This window comes from Balaenoptera ricei, chromosome 5 (assembly GCF_028023285.1).
Source record: "Balaenoptera ricei isolate mBalRic1 chromosome 5, mBalRic1.hap2, whole genome shotgun sequence".
Classification (NCBI taxonomy): Eukaryota; Metazoa; Chordata; class Mammalia; order Artiodactyla; family Balaenopteridae; genus Balaenoptera; species Balaenoptera ricei.
The window spans coordinates 46,938,599-46,958,714 of record NC_082643.1 but is presented as its reverse complement, the minus strand read 5'-3'; the positions used below and the strand labels follow the sequence as shown (position 1 = coordinate 46,958,714).

Sequence of the window (20,116 nt, the reverse complement as noted above, 5' to 3'; positions counted from 1 at the left end):
CCCTCGGCGGGACGCAGTTCCCGAGAGATCCCCGGGGCAGGGGTTGTACCATTCGGGTCTGCCGGGCAAAGGGAAGGGAACCTGGAAACTGTGTCCTGGGTAGGCGAGAGCGCATTGCTGGGACGCAAGCCTGCGGCAGAGGTGCGAGGGACGAGAACTCACTCCCACGTTTCGCCCTCCCATTCCCGTGGCTGCCCCAGGAGGACTCAAGGGCTCGCGGGGAGCTGAGTTCCGCGCAGCGTTGGCTCGAGTGGAGGGTGGCCGTGTGGCGCGTGAGAAGTGCTGGGGTGCGTGGCCTCGGTGTGCGCGCGCCCAGCGTCGGGGTGCAGCTTCTTTCCGCCTGGCTTCTCCTCCTACTCACCCTCTCCCGTCTCCTCCCTCCTCCACACCCCCGCCCCCGGGACGGCGAGGCTCCCTCCCCGCACCGGCCGGAGAGTACACAAAGCGGCGGGTGAGGGGAAGCTTCGCAGGCGTGCACCGAGCAGTGAGATCACTGGCGTTATAAATATCCCAGTGCCAGCGCCGAGATCCGTTCGGGTGGCCTCTCTCTCTCTCTCTCTCTCCCCCTCTCCCTCTCTCTTCCCCGAGGCTATGTCCACCCGGTGCGGCGAGGGGGGCAGCGCCAGAGGCACACAGCCGCGCGCGGGCTGCAGAGCCCAGAACCAGCCCTGCAAAATGCACTTAGGACCCCCGCGGCTGGAAGAATGAGCTTGTCCTTCCTCCTCCTGCTCTTCCTCAGCCACCTGATCCTCAGCGCCTGGGCTCAAGGGGAGAAGCGCCTCGCACCCAAAGGGCAACCCGGACCGGCTGCCACCGGTAGGAACCCCGGAGGAGCCAGCAGCAGCCGGAGCAGCAGTAGCACGAAGTCTTCCTCTTCTTCCTCTGCCTCCTCCTCCCCCGGGGCTTCTCTGGGCAGTCAAGGAAGTGGCTTGGAGCAGAGCAGTTTCCAGTGGAGCCCCTCGGGGCGCCGGACCGGCAGCCTCTACTGCAGAGTGGGCATCGGTTTCCATCTGCAGATCTACCCGGATGGCAAAGTCAATGGCTCCCACGAAGCCAATACGTTAAGTAAGTTGCCTGCTCTCCTACAAAACCTGTCCTAAGCGGGCGGCGGGAGTCTCGGGAGGGGACAGCTGGTGATTCCCTGGTCTGCAAGCCCACCTTCCGGAGCCCCGGCCACTGGGATCCAGCCGGCCCTCGAAACAGCCGGGCGGGTTGGGTGGAGATGCGTCTACGTGGCGGGCACACACTTTCCCCTCTCGTGGGTACGAGGAATGGTGATTACTGAGGTATAGGCCACCCGGAGGCTGGTGCAGACAGGCACCTTGTTTCCAGTTTGCCCTGGTCCCAAAGAGGAGCTCCAGCCTGTGCCTGGAGAAAAACCAAAAATCTCCTTTCTCCTCGTTTAGCTTCTGTTTACCAGACTCGCATTTTTCACTGGGCATCAAAGTGCACCCCTTTTCCCTGCCCATAACTGAACAGTTTTATTTAGAATAATCAGATCTCACATACTGCCCCTCACAATGGCTACCATAACCCCAAATTAATATTACATATAATGTATATATACATATGTGTATACAGATATGTCTATTGTAGATACGTACATATTTACACATTATATACATATAGAATATATATGTATATTATACGGGAGACCAGACATTCCCTGTTTGGAAGAAGACAGTGATCTAGAAAACTGGACACGTTTAGAGAGGGAGACGTGATGGACATTAGAATTATTAATTGCGGAGTTGGGTTTAGCATCTTTTAGTATCTTGAAACCATGACCAGACCTTGTGAGGAAGAGTGGCCCGCCTTTGGTCCCCGAGGACAATTAGGGGAAAGTTCTTTATTTCAGAAGAAATTCAGAGGCGGTTCAATTCGGTACAGGTGAAAATTTTGTAGTTTTTTTTTTTTTAAGCCAAGTTTTAAATTTTCTTTCTGAGTTTAGCTCTCTCTCTTTCCCTCCTTTCTCATCTTCTCCTCCCTTCCACCCCATCTGAGTTTTCAGACCATCACTGCCACTCCTCTGATTCCTCTCACTGCCCCTCTAGGCAGCAGAGGGGAGAGATGATTTGCGGTTGTATGCGGGGCTGGGGAGATCTCTGCGGGCCTTTTCCTCCGTAGGGCCAGATGGTCTTCCAGCCGGGGTTAGTCCAACAGACAGAAAGAAGCACAGCCCGGGCCTCAGAGGGACCCAGGGAGAGCGGAAACATGGCCAGGAGATACCGACGCGCACACGGTCACCCGGCTCCGGAGTGTCAGCCTGGTGGCTCCCAGGTGTACTTAACTTTCTCCGTCTCAAACCAGTGACTCCACGGGTTTCTTCTTACCCAAGCTCCGGAGGAGCGCGGGCTCCACAACGGGGCTGGCATCTGGCACCCGCCCCCGACAAGGGTTGGAGGTGTGCACGTCTGTGGGATGGCCGGCCCGCAAGCTTCCTCCGGGGGATTCAGGAGGCTGGAAGTGGAAGAGCTGGCGGTTCGCGCCGGGAAGCGAGCGGGTCCACGCCAGCCTCCTGCCCCTGACTGGTCTTTCGGGCTCCGCCGCTCCAGCTGTCTGGGTTGCACGTGGTGAGGTGGCCTGGAGCACCAAACCCGAGAGAGGGCCTTCCCTGTCTGCCCCAGCGAGTCCCAGGCCCTCCCACACGCTCCTTAGCGGTGTCTGCTTTTATGTTTTAAGGTTCATTACACTCACTAAGCAACTGGCCATCTTCGGTGATAAAAGGCAAGGTCAGTTAGGGCGAAGGGGAATTTCCTAAGATTTAAGGGTAAGCAAGAGTTGTGTCTAGTTCAGTCTTTCCATTTGTCCTCATTTTGTCCCATCAAACTCTTTTCCTCCACCAGCCATCAGAGCTCATTCCCCACTTCTAGTAATATTTTCCCCTTTCACTTACATGAACACTGTTTCTATTCTGTTCTTCTTGCAGTTTATCCAAAAAATCAGCCTCAACAGAGGATAATTTCTGTGTTCTCAAGGGAACATCCAAAGTTAGCCTGCAAGGAGGGCAGGTTGGACCCCAGGGGGGTAAAAGGATGTGCGGGAGGTGGGTTTCGGTGTGCTAGGGATATCTGAAAACCAGACTTATTCCCAAGATATTCACCCTCTTCTCTTGGAAGAAACCATAAGAGACAAAGATTTTTGCAGCTTAGGCCTTGTGGAGGGGAAATTTTAGAAAAGGATAGAAAGGAAAATGAGAACAGATCAACAAAGAACACATTCAGCTAAAGAAGACATTGGCCAGTATTTATTTCCAAGGTACATTTTATTTTAAAATCCACTTTGAAAGATATCTAACAAAGAACAGACACAAAACACTGCTTTGTTTCTTAAACAAAACTGAAGTGTCTAAATAAAACTTTCTTAATTTAACGAACACTTTCCTAATTCATTTCAGTTTATAACAGCCTTTCAGAGTTTAGTCTGTGTCTTTCACTTGGCTTGCAATCATTCACTTATTCATTCATCCATTTATTCATGTACCCAACATAGGATACCTAGCTCACCAAGCTTGTTATTTTGGTTACTTTTGGGTTAGTTGGGATTTTTTTTTTCCTTTGCCTTCCATAGGTTTTTCTCACAGAGGAAAGTATAATTTAAGTGTTTAAATCATGGTGATTTTCAGCTCTGTGATGTCTGGAATGTCCAATAATATATCATAAGATTTTGCTACCATAGACCCATGAAGAATTTATGAAATACGTCATGTTTAAAAGGATAGCAAGTAATTTGGAAGTTTAAAATGAATCTCTGTCTTTAAGTAGCTGTGAAAGAGAAACAGGCCCTGCTAATTGCAGTTGGTCATATACCTCTTTGTAGATAGCGCTTGATGGTTTCCTGATACATAATGTAAACTCAGGAGTTGTTTATGGAATGTTGGTTAGAGTAGATGAGGAACCATTTGTCCAAGTCTCTCAAGAGAAACTGAACGAGCTTGGACCATGAGGATAATGGAGAATACATCAGAGTTTTCTCTCATCATCTAATTCTACGGTCTGTGAGTTAGTAGTGATAGAAAACTTACATTATTTTGTCACAGCTTGCTACTTCTGTAAAGAGTCAAAACTTTGCCATGCCAAACAATCTAACAAGTTCTTTTAAACTCAATAATTTTCTGTAATGTTTGTCAGAAGAAATAAATATATGTTGGAATATATGTTTCACAACTATCTTTTGACATTAAAATTTTTGCAAATTGTGAATATTTTCTAGTTTGGCTATCAGAGGTACACTGGCCATAGATTTGAAACATAATTTGTTTAGTTAAGGAATACCACTTAATATATTCTTAGCTTCTCTTATACAGTAGTTATCCCAGGTTTTGAAGACAGGTAAACGAATCAAGCTCATTGCACATAAACTCTTATTATGAGGAAATACTAGGGAAGGGTGAAGAAAGATGGGCAAGACAAGATAGATGATAAAATCCCACTACTGAATAGAAACAAAGACTTTGTTTTAATTTCTATGCTTTCAAGTTTAGTTCCAAAACAATGCTTCTGTTGGCTTATCTTGGGCCATTGAAGAATAGGCAATCAAGTAATTGTCAATTTAGGGAGCAAAAGCTTAATGCTATAGCTACACAAAGCCAAATTGTTCACATAAAATATAGAAATTCCAGTTATGTATTTTGGCTAAACCAAACCCTCAGTTTTACTAACTTTTAAAAATCTGAATTCACTATCAATTTTGATGTTAATGTAAAGTCAACCTTTATATAGTCCCCAAAGCCTAAATAAACCAGAATCTCTATCTTCTGTATGGAAAAACTCAAGCAGAAAATTTCTATGTTGCTAACTTAATCAATGAAGACTACTAAACTGGATATTTCAAGACTCAGATTTGATAAAGACATGGCATATTTGTTGCTGTGTGAGCACAAGTAGAGAAACTTCAGTTTTAAATGATTTTTCTTTGAGGATTTTTCAGATGGGCTGTTGAAAGCTTCTGAATACATGGAATATCTGTATATCTTTCTCATTCACTGAGAAAAGAGAGAAAAAGGAGAAGTCTACATAATTTATCAGCCATCATTGATAGAGTCCTAATGTATTAAAAATTCTAGAGGGGACTAAGTAAGAAAACCTATATCCGGAATAATTTTACTTTGTAACGCATACTTATGCTTGTAAGTAAGTGGATTAAACAGTGTATAATCTGAGAGACACTGAGTTCTTGCATCCTTCAACCTAGATGTCAATTGCAAAATTCCACCAAGAGAGAATAACTCCTTCAGTTAAGCACTGCTTTTTTCTTTTGATCCTCTTAAATGTGAACACCCTAGGAAAGATAACACATTGTCACTTGCACTTTAACTCTCTCCCTGCCCCACTCCCCCAGCAGTAGAGGGCCAAGATAACAGGAGAGTACTAAGACATGTGTCCATACATGTGTACACATGCGGTGTCCTGAAAAGGAAGAGAGGTAGTGAGAAGGTCAAAGAAACAATCCAATTTAGCAAACATTCATTGACTATCTATGATCTGTGAGACACACTTGGCCTTCCATAATTTTGCTTAGGGATACCATCTGGGCTTCCACGTGAATTGTAAATTCCCATCGAATTTATTATTACTGACTCCTAAGAGGAAATTACTGAAATTGAAAAAGAAATCAGTTTTGGAGAAATGTTTTCTGGAATTTATATACGTGTGATTTAATGCACATGGGTTTAAAATACTTAGAATTCTTTAATGAGTTACTGAGATTTGGCATGAAAAGTCAATAGGCCTGTGATCTTTTTGGGGTGCGGGGGCAGGAGGTTGAATTGCGGGGCTTGTAGAATCTGCTCCTATATTCTAGGAAGAAAGACATCATGAAATTGCTGTTGAAATTACTTTGGAAACTATGATCTTAACAAGGTTCCTAATATTACACCATAATTACATTATTTAGAACATCATACCAAAGTTGCCTATTTGAAAAAACAATCATTTCATCTAATCTCATCTTTTTTATTTCCTGCATTCTTCATAATTTTAAATAGAATGATGTATGTAACAGTATGTTTTTAAGCTTTCAATTAAATATAATTTTCTTAATATTATAAAATCTTTTCATTCTCAGGCATTATATCATTTTTTATACCAGATCTTACAAGAAAAGAAACCATGTAGTATGTAATAAAATAACACTTTCACATATATTATTTCATCTTCCCCATATTTAAAATTTATTACAATGCAAATTTATATAACATATACATGCAGAATGTACAGTGTGTTGGGAAACAAGTTGAGTCAAATGGGTCTTTCTTAAAAATAGAATATGTTGTCAGAAACCAATAGTTTACATAAGCAAAGCAGTGCTCCCATTAAAGAAATATTTACAGAGTCCTTTTGTCTTGACCTCTTAAATGATAGTCTGCAAACATATATGCTTAATGAGAATTTTATCTTTTATGCTACCATGTATTTTTTTTCCCACTAATACACAATAGATTTGCATTTACAAAACCAGGTAATTTTCCAGACAATGGCATAAAAAAACCTTTAACAATGCAGAACCAGGAGTAAACTGGGGGAAACATATGGTCAAGTCTCCTTTTCTAGCAACTCCACATTGTCTCTTTTGTGGCTGTCATTCTACACACAGATGATTTCTCATGTTCTCCCTGTCTCATTTTTTAACAGACATTTACACAGTATTCACAATCACATCCCCCATCTCTGAAATATCCCAAATCATTAATGCTGCTTTTCAATATCATTCTGTAATTTTGATAGAAATATAACTTTGTATCAGATGTTTTATTCATGTTTTATTAATAATATTATTACAGCACTGCATTGTGTAGTAAATTTATCTTTACAAAGGATTCTGTGTGCTTTGTTACTATTTGATAAAATGATAATGCTTTTAAATCTTTTTTGGGTATGCATCACAGTCAAATAATTTGCATAGCAAAATCTATTGTAAATAGCATTTTGAAAACATTTTGAAGGAAAGAAATTTTTGAGACAGTGTTTTTTTAGGAGTTTCTTCCTAGAAGCAGAAGTAGTTCCTTTCCAACAGTTTTTAGATTTTTTTGGTTTGTTTTAAAGCAACAGCCACTAATAAAGTGGTAGCTGCAGTTTTCTTGAGATGTGTTTTATTTACTCTAGGCTAAGAATGCTTATCACAAGAACAATAGTTCCTTCATGAACTTTCTGATCAAGTATTCTTAAGAAATCAGGTTGAATAAATAAGTGGCAGTATTTGCTACAATTATAGGTATTAGGTCGCATTGTTCAACATAAGTGCTCTATAAAGATATTCATATATGTGTTTACGTGTATTATACATATATGTGTATCCACAATACACTCCATTTGGTAAGTTGAATAATTTTATATGTACTTCAAATACTGCAGGGGGAGACTGCTATTTTAAGAAAATCTGGTGAATTTCTCTATTCGTCATAGTCCTATTGACATATTCTAATTAGAATATGTACTCAAAATATTACAGATTGAAATGTGGAGATGCTTTTTCCCTCCTCCCTTCCATCCTTGCTTGCTTCCTTCCTTTCTTCCAGGACAAGTCCTTTTTTAGCTTTAGTGGACCATATTATTTTGTCCTTTTTTTTTGCATTTTGTTGTAGGCAATTAACAAAAAGCTCTATGCTTTTCTTCTGTTCATATAACATTACATACAAGTTTATGGTAAACAGGCAGGAATCCCAATTATATACAAACTATGAGTTTCATCTTCTTAAAATACTCTAAACTGTGGTGTGTGACTTTCTTGACCCATTGGATGTGGACTTTCAAATTATTAAAGGAGACAGAGGGACATCGACTTGATAATTCTGACTACTAAATGCCAAATATAAACAATAACATAATAAATACCTCATTAAATTTTTCCCAGAAAAGTCACTCAAAATGCAAGATGTCTCAAACCATAATCCATCAAACACTTCACTGAGCCAATAGTCTCAGATTATTCATATTGCTTTCAGTATCTTATGTATAATCTTTAAATGAGCAACTCACTAAATGATAGAGTGTGATATATATTGATTTATCGATTTGTATTATGATCATTTGAGAAGAGGGATTTCTTTTATGTAAATAAGTATTATTTTCAAGGCTTCCAATGATTTATACTAATCTTGAGTACCGTCTTCTGTGCTTTAATATTAAAAGTACTGTATTATCTCTGACAGAAAAACAATGCATGAGGACTGTTTTGTAAAACATTTAAAAAAGTCTTTGCCATTCCTTTAGAACTTGAAAAGATTCTACTGTCAAACACTGATTACTAAAAGTGACTTATCATTTGTAAGAAGAAAAAGAATTACTAATGAAGCACAAATTTTTGAACCTTGAAATTTATCATTTTAAATGAATACTTGAGTGCTAGACCTTTTTATTTCTTTTACATAATAAATGTCACAAAAAATAAGGATGTTAAATACTTTTTAAAAAAATCACAGTGATAAAGAATGGAGACAATGTACGTAGAAATTTAATTCTTCACAATGGTATATAGAAGAGTCTGTGTTTTATTTTGGGATTTCTGTCATCCTAGGTATTTTGGAAATATTTGCTGTGTCTCAGGGGATTGTAGGAATACGAGGAGTTTTCAGCAACAAATTTTTAGCGATGTCAAAAAAAGGAAAACTCCATGCAAGTGTAAGTAGAACCACTTTATATTTGTTAAAGGTGTTAAAGAGATTTTATATTTGTAAAATGGAATGAAGTGATTTTCCAAATTGATAGATAGGACAATTTGCCCAGAGAACTTAATGTTTTTTTGTTTTTGTAAAATTATATGTACATTAAACCAAGAGAATTGTATGTGTTTTTGTAAGTGATCATTTAAATGTTTTATTTACTTGAGAAGATAATATAGAATCCACAAGAAGTTTTAAGGGTAATTGTATTTGAAAACAGCATTCTCTAAGTGATTGCCATTATTTATTTCTTAAAAGTGGTCCAAGTGAGGAGAAATGTTATGGAAATACTATATTTTTAATTTACATGTTTATGGTGATTGTGTGTGTGTGTTCAGTAGATCATGTTCTTAATTTTAAAAGCTACTCATGATGTCAAAAATGGAGTCTAAGTAATATAACGTATATTCATATTAATAAGTATGGAGGGAAGAAACCAATAGTGAGAAGACTTTGACCTTTAATAGAGAAATTTAATTTGATTCATTTGAGAAATTTTCATCTTGTTTTTTTGTTGCATCAAAAACACTTCTTGAAACTATGAAGACTAATTTTGCACTCAAAAATTTCTTCAGCCCACTTAACACAGTTTGTAATCAATTTACAAATTATAGATTTCTATGCTTTGTTCTGAAAATGCTCATTACTTGGGAAGCACTAAAATGTTTTAAAGATAATAAAATATATTTAGCTTAGTTTTCCCGCTCACAGATTCTGTTTATTTGTATTAGTAGTATGCACAGCCCTTAAAAGTGATTTATGCTTTTTCTGTAGTGTACTGAGTTTTGTCATATTAAATCATTTTAAAAAGCAATTCTTCTTTAAAGCTACTCCTTTAATCCTTATTCACTTTAATTCTTATTAAACAAATTGGAGAAATAGCACTTTTCCAGTTTTCAAAGTATATAGGAAGTTTTAATTGAGTGCAATCAATTGGAACTTGCTAATTATGATTTCTTCTTTACAGACCTTTAAAAAATTGAATGAGAATTTCACTTGGTTTAATGTTTAAGACTTTCAATTTTCCTTTCTCTAGCATCTATAGGTGGTTTGTTAATATCTCTTGGAGGAGACAGTAGAATTCAAGCTATTTCTACAGTTATTTGAGGATTAAATGAGATAATATATATAAAGCTTGTTAGAACAGTATTAGATACCTTGTAAGTACTCAGTAAATATTACCTATTATTGAATGATAATTTAAATATAATCTAAATATAATAAACTACTAAAATCTCAGTTTATTAAGATAGATGGGAAATCTTTGGTAACCTCTTTGATTATCCATTACAAGAATTATAACCAGATTTACTTATTTCATCTTCTGAGCTGGTTACTATATTCTAGTAAACCACAATATAGTGTTCATAAAATAATTGCTCTTTGATTTATTACATATCTTAAGGGGAAAAGTTCTTCATTGCTGTGGAAAAGTAGGACATGCCATTTTATTTTTAAAAAATATTTGATTTTTAAAAATCCACATACAAAATAAAAAACAATGATCAAATGCATCTACACTGAATAACTTTTCCTTGATCTACTTTAAGGTGGTAAAAGATTGAAACACCTTCAAAATCTAAGCATCATCATAATATGCAATGCCTAAAAAGAAATTCTCTATTGGTTTGCTTGTTTTGGGTGAAAATCTTAATTTTTTAAATATTCTGATTCATGCTTTAGTACATGCAAAAAAATAGACTACCTTGGGGCAGCTTAAGGATAATTGCAACAGAAAGCGAAGTACTACAAATGGATGCCAATTAGAAAGGTCAAACTGAAAGGTTAGGTTACATGATTCCTCTGTCAAATGCAAGTAACAAATTTCCAGAAACTTGACCCAAATGTCTAAGGATGGCTGGCTGAAATAATGCAGATAATGCAAAAACAGCATCTGTTATTCTTTCTCATCTTGGCAGGCTAAAGTTATTTCATGGAATAATGACTTTTAAACAGTACAAAAGCAAGCCTTGCTCTTGTCACTCACTGAAGCCCTTTGATATAAAAGTCATTCTGATGACTTTGAGCTGAATTGTAGATAAAAAATTAAGCCCTACGATTATGTGGATTCTTTCTAAACCATTTGTCCAAGCCCACTTTCTCTTAGCATTTATTAGCACTTTTTCTCTAGATGGAAACCTAATTAAATTATAAAGTGATTTATTTTTAAGGAAGTTGAATTTAGAAATAGTATTAATTCTAACCATTATTAGTTTTATGCCAGATGGTTTCTTTCCTCTTTTCAGTTTCTAGTTAAACATGTTGAAAAATTTTTCTTATAGCTAGCTTTAAATATAATTATTTGATTTAGTTTTGGTTTTTACAAAATTTCATCACCACTAAAAAGGGTAAAACCCCTTATACTTTTAGGATTAAATGTTGCTTAGGATTAGTGAGTTGCTTTAAATTAATAATTGTGCAGAGGCATTTAAAGAGTACCTTTAGAATCATTTCAAAAATATATGTATATAAAACCGAGTTGTGCATCTTAAACTTACACAATGTCGTATGTCAATTATATCTCAATAAAACTGGAAAAAAATTTTAAATAAATAAAGAGTAACTTTAGGGTTTTATTTACAAAGTAAATGTGAACTATAAATCTAAAGTATTCATATAATTCTGGGGAAAGTAAACCCACAGCGTATCGAGAAATACTCATGGATAATAGGAGATTTTCAACTTTGTTTTTATAGTAACAATCAGACTATTAAAAATTAGCTACTTGGCAGAGGTAAAAGATGTGCATATTTCTTTAAAATCTCTTTCATTCACATTATCTCATTACATAGTTAGGTGAGGAAATAGTCTCAGAGATGTTAAATATTTTCCCAAGTTACCACAGTTAACGATTGAACCAGAATTACATACTTCAAAAATTCTCTCTCCCTTTAAATGCTATAATACTTGGTAGGGAAAAGTTAGCTTGAAAGAAGATATTTTGTTTCATTTGGAACTATTTACACTGTTTTCAGCTATTATTTTATAGGAATTAATAATTGCATGTTTTAATAATATTTTTGTATTACGTTTTAAAGAATGAATACTGTGGTTCATCCTTAGAATATTTTTGCTTGTTTCTCTCTCTCTCTCTCTCTCTCTCTCATTACAAACCCTTTTGGAGGATTTTTTTTTCCCATCTACTTCTGTGTCTCCTACTTGATTTTAAAGTCTAGAAAGGAGGGGATGTGTGCACCACAAAACTTGTCACACAGTTTTATAAATGTTGGTTATTCAGTGTGAAGATGAGTTGCATAGGGAACCCCTTTTAGGATGTACTTTCAGAACAGAAGGAGATCTGTTTTGTTCACAGAAACTCTTCATTTAGAAAATGCTTCATTGTCAGTGGACAGGAAGATGGTAAACACTATTATCAGGCCAGAAAGTTTAAACTTAGGCAACACATATGCTGATTTCCTTTGTGTGCTAAGTTTGTTAATTCGGTAAGAGAAGTTTTCATTGAACTTCAGCCATCTCGGTGTGCTCTGCTCATGCACTCAGTCAACCTACGTACTCATATTAATCTCCACGCAGCTCTCCTTAAGACCTTGACTGATAGACCCTAAGTAGACAATGCATTTAAATTCCTAGTGTGCAAGTTTTTTTCAGCATTCTTTACAAGGATGAAGGTGTCTGGTCTTCTTCTCAAGATGCCTTGGGAATCACTGAGAGTAAGAGCAGGTAATTGCTTCCCCAAGGGCCATGAGGGTTAGTCAGAGCCTTCACTGTGGCCTGTATCCTCTTTCTCAACTTATTCTCAGACTGCGGTGCTTTGTGGGGCTAAGCCCCCTTCTCTTTTGGTCTCTATCTCTGCCTGCCTGTCTGTCCGTGCTCCTCCTCACTCTGTTCTTGCTCTCTCTTCAGGTTTATTGTCTTTATCCAAAGTTGCATAGTGAACCTTTCTGGATTTATCTGAGGTGGGTCCAGATGTAAGAGTAGAAGATCTTGAGTGTGGTGGTGAAGAGCACAGTTCATTTGTGTCATTCTACTTAAGATACACTGTGTCATTTTACTTAATCTTTCTATTCCTTGGTTTTATCAGCTATAAATGGAAGAAAATTAAAGTAAAAATACATGGTGATAGTTGAGCATTTTAAATGAGATAATACGTATAAAACACTTAGAATAGTTCCTGGAAAGTATTCAGCATTTAATGTTAGAACAGATCTTCCTGAATTTGCTCTCAGGCAGCTGTTTGATGATCCTCTATCTCCTCTCAGAATACTTTCTGATTTTGGGGTCAGGCAGCTGTGACCCCCTCAGAGATTTAGACCAGCCGCAAATCCCATTTATTATTGGCCTCTTTTTTCATTAGGTCCAAACTCGTCTTGCATACAGTAGCCCCTTTTCTCCTGGGTTTTCCTTTTTCCAAGGAACCTAATTTGAATGCAAAATTCCCAGATTCAAGATCTTAAAGAGACAAGGATTTCCAATGGTCATAATCTCATAATTTTTTAAGATCCTTCTTGTGCATCGTGTTTTTCCCCTTAAAAAATCTAAATCTTGAAAAAGGTGATTATCATGAATTCTTCAATCTTTTCATAAAGTATGCATGATCACTTATTGCCTGTTGGGGAAAAACATTTTAGCTCATTTTAAAGATACAGAAAGAAGCACGTGGTGGAATAATTTTTGTTTCTCAGGGTTTTAGGGAATCATGTTTGGAAGGAAAGCTAATTGCAGAGTTTATGAAATAGGTGTGGAATGTGTGCTTGATCAGCCCTAAGCAAGGACTAGAACAGCCTCCTTTCCTGGTTTCAGAGGGTGCCAGCTGGCTTGCCCGGGATGAGAGTCCGGACTAGACTTCCTGAGCTGGGGACAGAGTGAGGAGGAGTCCGCAGCCCCTAAAGCTGGGCATGTTTACTGAAAGGGGAAACGGAGGCTTGAGTAATGGTTATCAACATCTTAAAAAAAAATAAGTTATTAAGCACTCCACTCTTTTTTTTTTTTTTTTTTTTAAGCACTCCACTCTTGCAGTCAAGACCCTGAGCTATATAAAGGCATTGAATAGAAACTCGCCTTGCCCTCTAAGAGCTTTCAATTTACATAGTAGAATTGAATAGCTAGTAATTCAGGCTAAAAAATGGGTTCAGTGTTCTACCTTCGCAGTAAATGTCAGTTTTCTCTTAATTTCACACTATGTAAATCTGGTTAGAGGGCTTATTTTATTGAGGAAATCTGCCTGTGATGAATCGACTTGTAATTTCAGAGATCCATTTCAGCCTAAAGTGAGAGATGGTGTTCTACATCTTAGATCGTTGGGGGAATGGCACTTGTATTTCATCAGTATTTTAATATGGAGCAACTTCAGGGCAGGTAGGACTATATAGAAGCCTAGGCGATGCCTTGGGTTTGTACAGTGTTACCGAAAGAGCTTGAATCTAGGAATCAGTGATGAGATTTAAGTCACAGGCCTACCCTGGCACGTGATAAATGTGAGGCTTTAGACGAATCCTTTTCTTTACTCTTCTGTCTGGAAAATCAGGTAATAACTTCCTAATAGTCATGGAATTATAGCAAGAATGAAATAATATATGTAAAACACCTGGCACGTGGTAGCCCTCAATAGCCCAGCTTTTTTGAGCTATTAAGAGCATCAGACAGTAAACTATCTTATACCATGTTTCTCCAAGTGTGGTTCTCACCTCACCTGCATCAAGATCTCACAGGATGCTGGTTAATGATGTGATTCCAGGGTCTCAGCTCAGACTTATTAAAACAATCTCTGGAGACAGGGCCTGGGGAATCTGCGTTTTGACCTGGCTCCCTGAGTAATTTGAAGTCAAACTCAAGAGGTTCAGAGGAGGAGAAATCATGTGGCTAACATTCTTCACTACCTTACCTCAGGCTGATTTAAATCCAACTTGTATATTCCCTTGGTTGCATGAAGAACTGAGACACAGAATGACCAGATACCTAGTGTCAAGCAGGAAGTATGACCATGCTCTGGAGATGGTCATACATCAACTGACCCATATGAGGCTTGTTGTAAAGTAAAGAGAAAGAGGCAGCTCCTGTGCGTGCATGCTGCCCTGTTCTGGGGTTCTCTGCTTGGGAGCAGTTGGAGAAGGGTCTGGCTTTCAGCCTTCACTCACCACCAAAGGTGGGTGCTTTTGTGCTGGGAACATCCTTCACAACCATACAAAACAGCCTGGGCTTAGGAGACCTGACCCGGGCAGACCCATTGGTGGGACTAGGGGTGAGAACCAAAATGCATTGAAAGGAGGCAGGGGAACCAGAAGTGTAGGGATGCAGGCAGCAAGAAAACTTTGCTTAGAGCACAGTTTGGTCTTTAATTGTTTTCATTGCAGTCTATGATAATAGTTTAATTGTTTAATAATATTATATAGTCTATAATAGCATTTTAGTTACTTATATTTAATTATTTCTTAACTTTATAAAGTTTTTCAAGAGGAAGAGGCAAATCAAAGAAAACAAAGTGAAATAAAGAACTTAACTTGATTAAATGATTAAATAGCCTGCAGACTCCAGGGTTTGTACTGCTGTTAGTCCAAATTCAATCCTCTTTATATACCTCTTTCATACAATGCATATTTACTTCTTCAGTCACACGTAATGAGAATCGGGACTTGTAGGCATAGCCCCAACTCATTTGCTACAAGAGTCTCAATCATCACAGAGCATGTTTACTAAGGAACAAAACTATGTTAAGAGGTTTTAGAAAGTTTTCTAAAATATTGTTTCAGAAAGAATTCTCTGTTTGGTTTCATTGACCTTCAGATTTTAATTAAGCAGAATTAGTCTTTTCTGGAATATCACAGTCAAAGTTTTACTTTCTTTGAACTGAATTTGACCTTTCTTTTAAATATTCACTGTGTGCCCTCATCACGCGAGGAGATGAGTAGAATCAAGGTAAAGTATCCTCCTAAGCCAAAAATTCTTGTTTTATTTAATAGCACTATATTGCCCCACCTCTGAATAATTTGCATATTCAAGCAAAAGTAGTTTAATTTAATTTTCATCTGTTTTTTTCAGTTAAGACTCCTTTAAATTACATAGAAATCAGCCAATTTAAACAGGTTAGTTTTGCAATTATGGCTTGTTGACTATAACTTATTTTTACACTTGCAAGATCAAGGAGAAATTATAGAGAAAAACATAGATAATTTAAGTCAACAAAGAACATGGGCAGGACCATGGCTATATTGTTGTTCATTGTAAAGGTGACAACCAGCACAGTGTCTGGCATGTGATATACAGTCGATAAATATCTGTGGAATGAATCCACAAAAAACTGAGTTTGAAACAAAGATAGGACCTCTTTACGAATATTTCAATGAATGCATTTGTTGTAGTGGCTGATGGTTGTAGGGTGGAGGTTGTGGGGGCCCTGATTTCAATAGCTTATTTGAAATTAGATTTACCTCTCTACTTCACAGCTGAACTGTAGATAAAGTCTTTACGTCCACTTCCCATTTTCTAGGGAAATAATCCAGTTCTATTGTTTTAAAAGTATATATATTGCTAAAGCACTTTTTATAATTCAAAGGAGATTTCACAAATTAAAAGTAACCTGGAAAGTTTATTATCTAAAATTGTGTAATGGTAAATGGTAAATATATTGAAATGGCTCTGCTGCTTGGTGACTCTGTTGTGAAGATGCTTCATGCGTAACATTAGGGACAGAGATGAACTGCTTAGCGTCGCCGTGTTGTCTGAACAGGGCCGGGAATACTGATAGGAATAGTCCATCCCTCCAGAAGAAACCAGATCTCCTGATGAAAAACTCACTATGTTTGTTTCAAATGGTTCTGTTCCATCGTAGCTGGAAGAATTTTTCAGACAAAATATTAAATTAGAAGTCAATTAAGAAATCCAAAACAGTCTGACTGCCTTCACTCCTGTTTTAATGTGGGGTTTGGAATGGCTGAGGGCCAGCAAGTAGTGTGTGGGTCCTCAGAATTCTGAACATCTCTACCCCATGTGACAGTTAGGTGACCCTTGAAAAATCTAGAGCCTGAACAGCCATCCTCTTTAAGGCTTCTCTTAAGAAAGAACTTAGAACATGAACCTTGAGGGGGAAATGAGAAAGTTTTCAGATGGAATAATTTTCGGGGGTGGCGTCGGTAGGTTTTCACTCCATGAAAGACAGTAAGATGGAATTGCTATAGGTTAATAAACCGTGTGTGTGTGTGTGTATGTGTGCATGCACACGCATGTGTGTCTGTTGGCCACATCAATTAAAAAAGACAAAAAAAAAAAAAAGACATGTTCCTTCTTTATTTTTTTTGACACCATTAAGGAAAAAATAAGGTTAAATTATGCAGTACACTTAAAAAAATCTGTCAAAATTGAATAAAGCAATCACTGCTATCTTTATTTCAGGAAAATGATTTTTTTGTGCGTGAAACAAGGGTAGAAGTCAGGTCTATAATGTATATACATTAAAAATGTTATTCAAATAAATTTTAAGAAAAAAATCTGAGGCAGGGTAAATATACCTGCTACCTTTTTTAATGAAATCTCCCACACCTTTCTAAAATGCTTGTTCTTTTCTGTAGCGGAAAATATTCCAGATGGTTATAGCTTTTATTTTAAAATAAAACTTTGGGATTATCTAATTGAATGGGAGAGCATTGAAGTCCTTTTAAGAGCTAGGCAGGGGGCTTCCCTGGTGGCGCAGTGGTTGAGAATCGCCTGCCAATGCAGGCGACACGGGTTCGAGCCCTGGTCTGGGAGGATCCCACATGCCGCGGAGCAACTGGGCCCGTGAGCCACAACTACTGAGCCTGCGCGTCTGGAGCCTGTGCTCCGCAACACGAGAGGCCGCGACAGTGAGAGGCCCGCGCACCGCGATGAAGAGTGGCCCCCGCTCGCCGCAACTAGAGAAAGCCCTCACACAGAAACGAAGACCCAACACAGCCAAAAATAAATAAATAAATAAATAAACTCCAATCTCTTAAAAAAAAAAAAAAAATAGTGGCTTATATCCTGCTAGAGACCAGTGCAGGGAATCGTCAGTAGACAAGTGCTTATATATAGCTTCATCGCCTCCAAATAAAGAGCTTTATTGATTGAACTACACTCGAATGTAAATAACCTGGATAGACTGTTGTACATAAGATAAATGTGCTGCTGGAAATACTCTGAAACTGGTTGTCTTCTGATATTGTCAGTACCTTGCACAAGTCAAAAATTCCATGTGGCCATCAACAGTAGTTCTGTGTAGACCACCTTGCAATGTTCAGACTTCTAGATTACAGTGTTGGGATCTGCATTGCAGAAGGAAGTTTGGCATTATTAGAAAAGCAAGGGAATTAAAGGACTTTTAATTCCATTATAGAACCTCTTGGTTTGATATAGAAAGAATCATCTGTGTGTGTGTGTGTGTGTGTGTGTGTGTGTGTGTGTAGTGTTCTTATATATAGGGGTCAAGATATTTGGTATTTCCAAGCCCAGGACGTTTATACAAATGGTGCTCCCTGAAACTGTGAAACATGTTGGTCTAGTCCAGCTTAGGAATTTGAATTCTTTGGGGGCTATGGACTCTTGTATTTGATGAAAGCTCCAGATCCTTTCCTTAGAAAAATATTTTGATTCTCACAATAGCCCTACAGTTGCAAGGATTGTGGATAAAGAGCCTAAAGCTAAGAACTCAATTGGCAAGATTGGCATTTGATCGCATGTCTGTCTGACACATTCTCACTTGCTTCCCCTATACTGTGGTCGTTCAATTTCCTCAATATGGCAAACTCAGCCTTTTCAGAGCTTGTTGTGGCCTGCTTGGTCATCCTCATCTCTTCTTCCTTTCTCCGTGCGTCCTAAGTGGAAGTCACACTGAACTACTTATAGTGGTGTCCTGCTGACCTGTGAACACACCATTTCTGCTCCCTGAAATCCTTTCTCACGTCACTTGCCTTGCTCACACCTTGTTGGACTTGAAGACTCAGCTCAGAAGTCATCTTTTCTAGGAAGACTTCCTGCCCTCTTCCCTGCTACCTCCATCCTCTCAGATGCCCATCCTCTATGCTATCATTGTATCCTCTGCATACCGCTGTCATAATTCCATTTATCAAGCTGCATTGTGATGGATGTCTACTTCGCTGTTCTGTGAGCATTTCAAGGGCAGAGTTTTGTGTGTGTGTGTGTGTGTGTGTGTGTGTGTGTGTGTGTGTGGAGAGAGAGACAGAGAGAGAGATCTGGCTGAAGTATTGTTAGTGACTCCAAAGGTAATTTTTTTCTTCCTGCCATCAAATATACTCTCCTGTATCACTGTGTGAAGATACATTCTTTCCTAAAGAACTCTAACATATGCAATATTAATAGGGCCATGTGCTACCCCTTTCTCAGCACCATGAAGCACACTGATAAGATTGAAAAATGTATTCTTGTTTCAAAGGATAATATGACCCCATTTCTCTGAATGAATTCATGTTTTACCCAGCAATTGTTTCTTAATAATATAGTACTGTTTATTTTCTTGAGAGGGGGAAAATCTTATAAGTTAAATTTTTAACTAAAAATTTCAAAGTAATTAAAAAGAGTAATAGAATTTAAATATACTGAGTTCCTGTTATTTTTATATACATTGCTATTATTTCACGATTGTACATAGTAAACAAAAATTAGCATTACAAAGATGAATAAAGTAGGAATATAGAAATGAAAATAGTAATTTTAAAGCAACTCTAAAAGAAGCAAATGTGTCTTTATAAAAGAGAATGGAATAGGAGGGCAGGGGTCAATGGAATTCTTGGTTTTTCTTTACAGTAAAAGACCTCATTTTATTACATGCTGAAAATATTATCACTACTTGAATTTCCTCTTCTTCTTTTATTCCCCAGGCCAAATTTACAGATGACTGCAAGTTCAGGGAGCGATTTCAAGAAAACAGCTATAATACCTATGCCTCAGCAATACACAGAACTGAAAAAACGGGACGGGAGTGGTACGTGGCCCTGAACAAGAGAGGGAAAGCTAAACGGGGCTGCAGTCCCCGTGTTAAACCTCAGCACATCTCTACCCACTTTCTGCCAAGATTCAAGCAATCAGAGCAGCCAGAACTTTCTTTCACAGTTACTGCTCCTGAAAAGAAAAAGCCACCTAATCCCATCAAGCCAAAGGTTCCCCTTTCCGCACCTCGGAGAAGTCCCAACACAGTGAAATACAGACTCAAGTTTCGCTTTGGATGATATTCATCTTGGCCTTGTGAGAAACCACGCCTTCCCCTCAGGAGTTTCTGTAGGTGTCTTTGTGCTCTGAAGACAACTTTTTGGACACAGCTTCAGTTACACTACACTGTACTGAAGTCAGGACATTTGTTTCAGTTTGGCTGAAACAAAAATGTCTCCCGATAGGAACTAAACTGGAATTCTTTGTACCAGTATAGGGAGCTCACTGCTTTAGTTCAGTATGACATAAAGCCTTTTGCTTTATGTTTGCTGCATACTGGGACTCCGTTTCCAGAAAGTTAAATGGTAGGGATTATGTATTTTT

At 38.3% G+C, this 20,116-nt stretch overlaps 1 protein-coding gene across 1 annotated transcript; it reads left to right on the top strand.

Moving 5' to 3' along the window:
- Positions 1-704: 704 nt before the first annotated feature.
- Positions 705-19,812, top strand: FGF5 (fibroblast growth factor 5). Its single transcript, XM_059924007.1, has 3 exons — positions 705-1,065; positions 8,515-8,618; positions 19,465-19,812. Exons 1-3 carry the CDS (start codon positions 705-707, stop codon positions 19,810-19,812), a joined length of 813 nt encoding a protein of 270 aa, XP_059779990.1.
- The last annotated feature ends 304 nt before the right edge of the window (positions 19,813-20,116 follow it).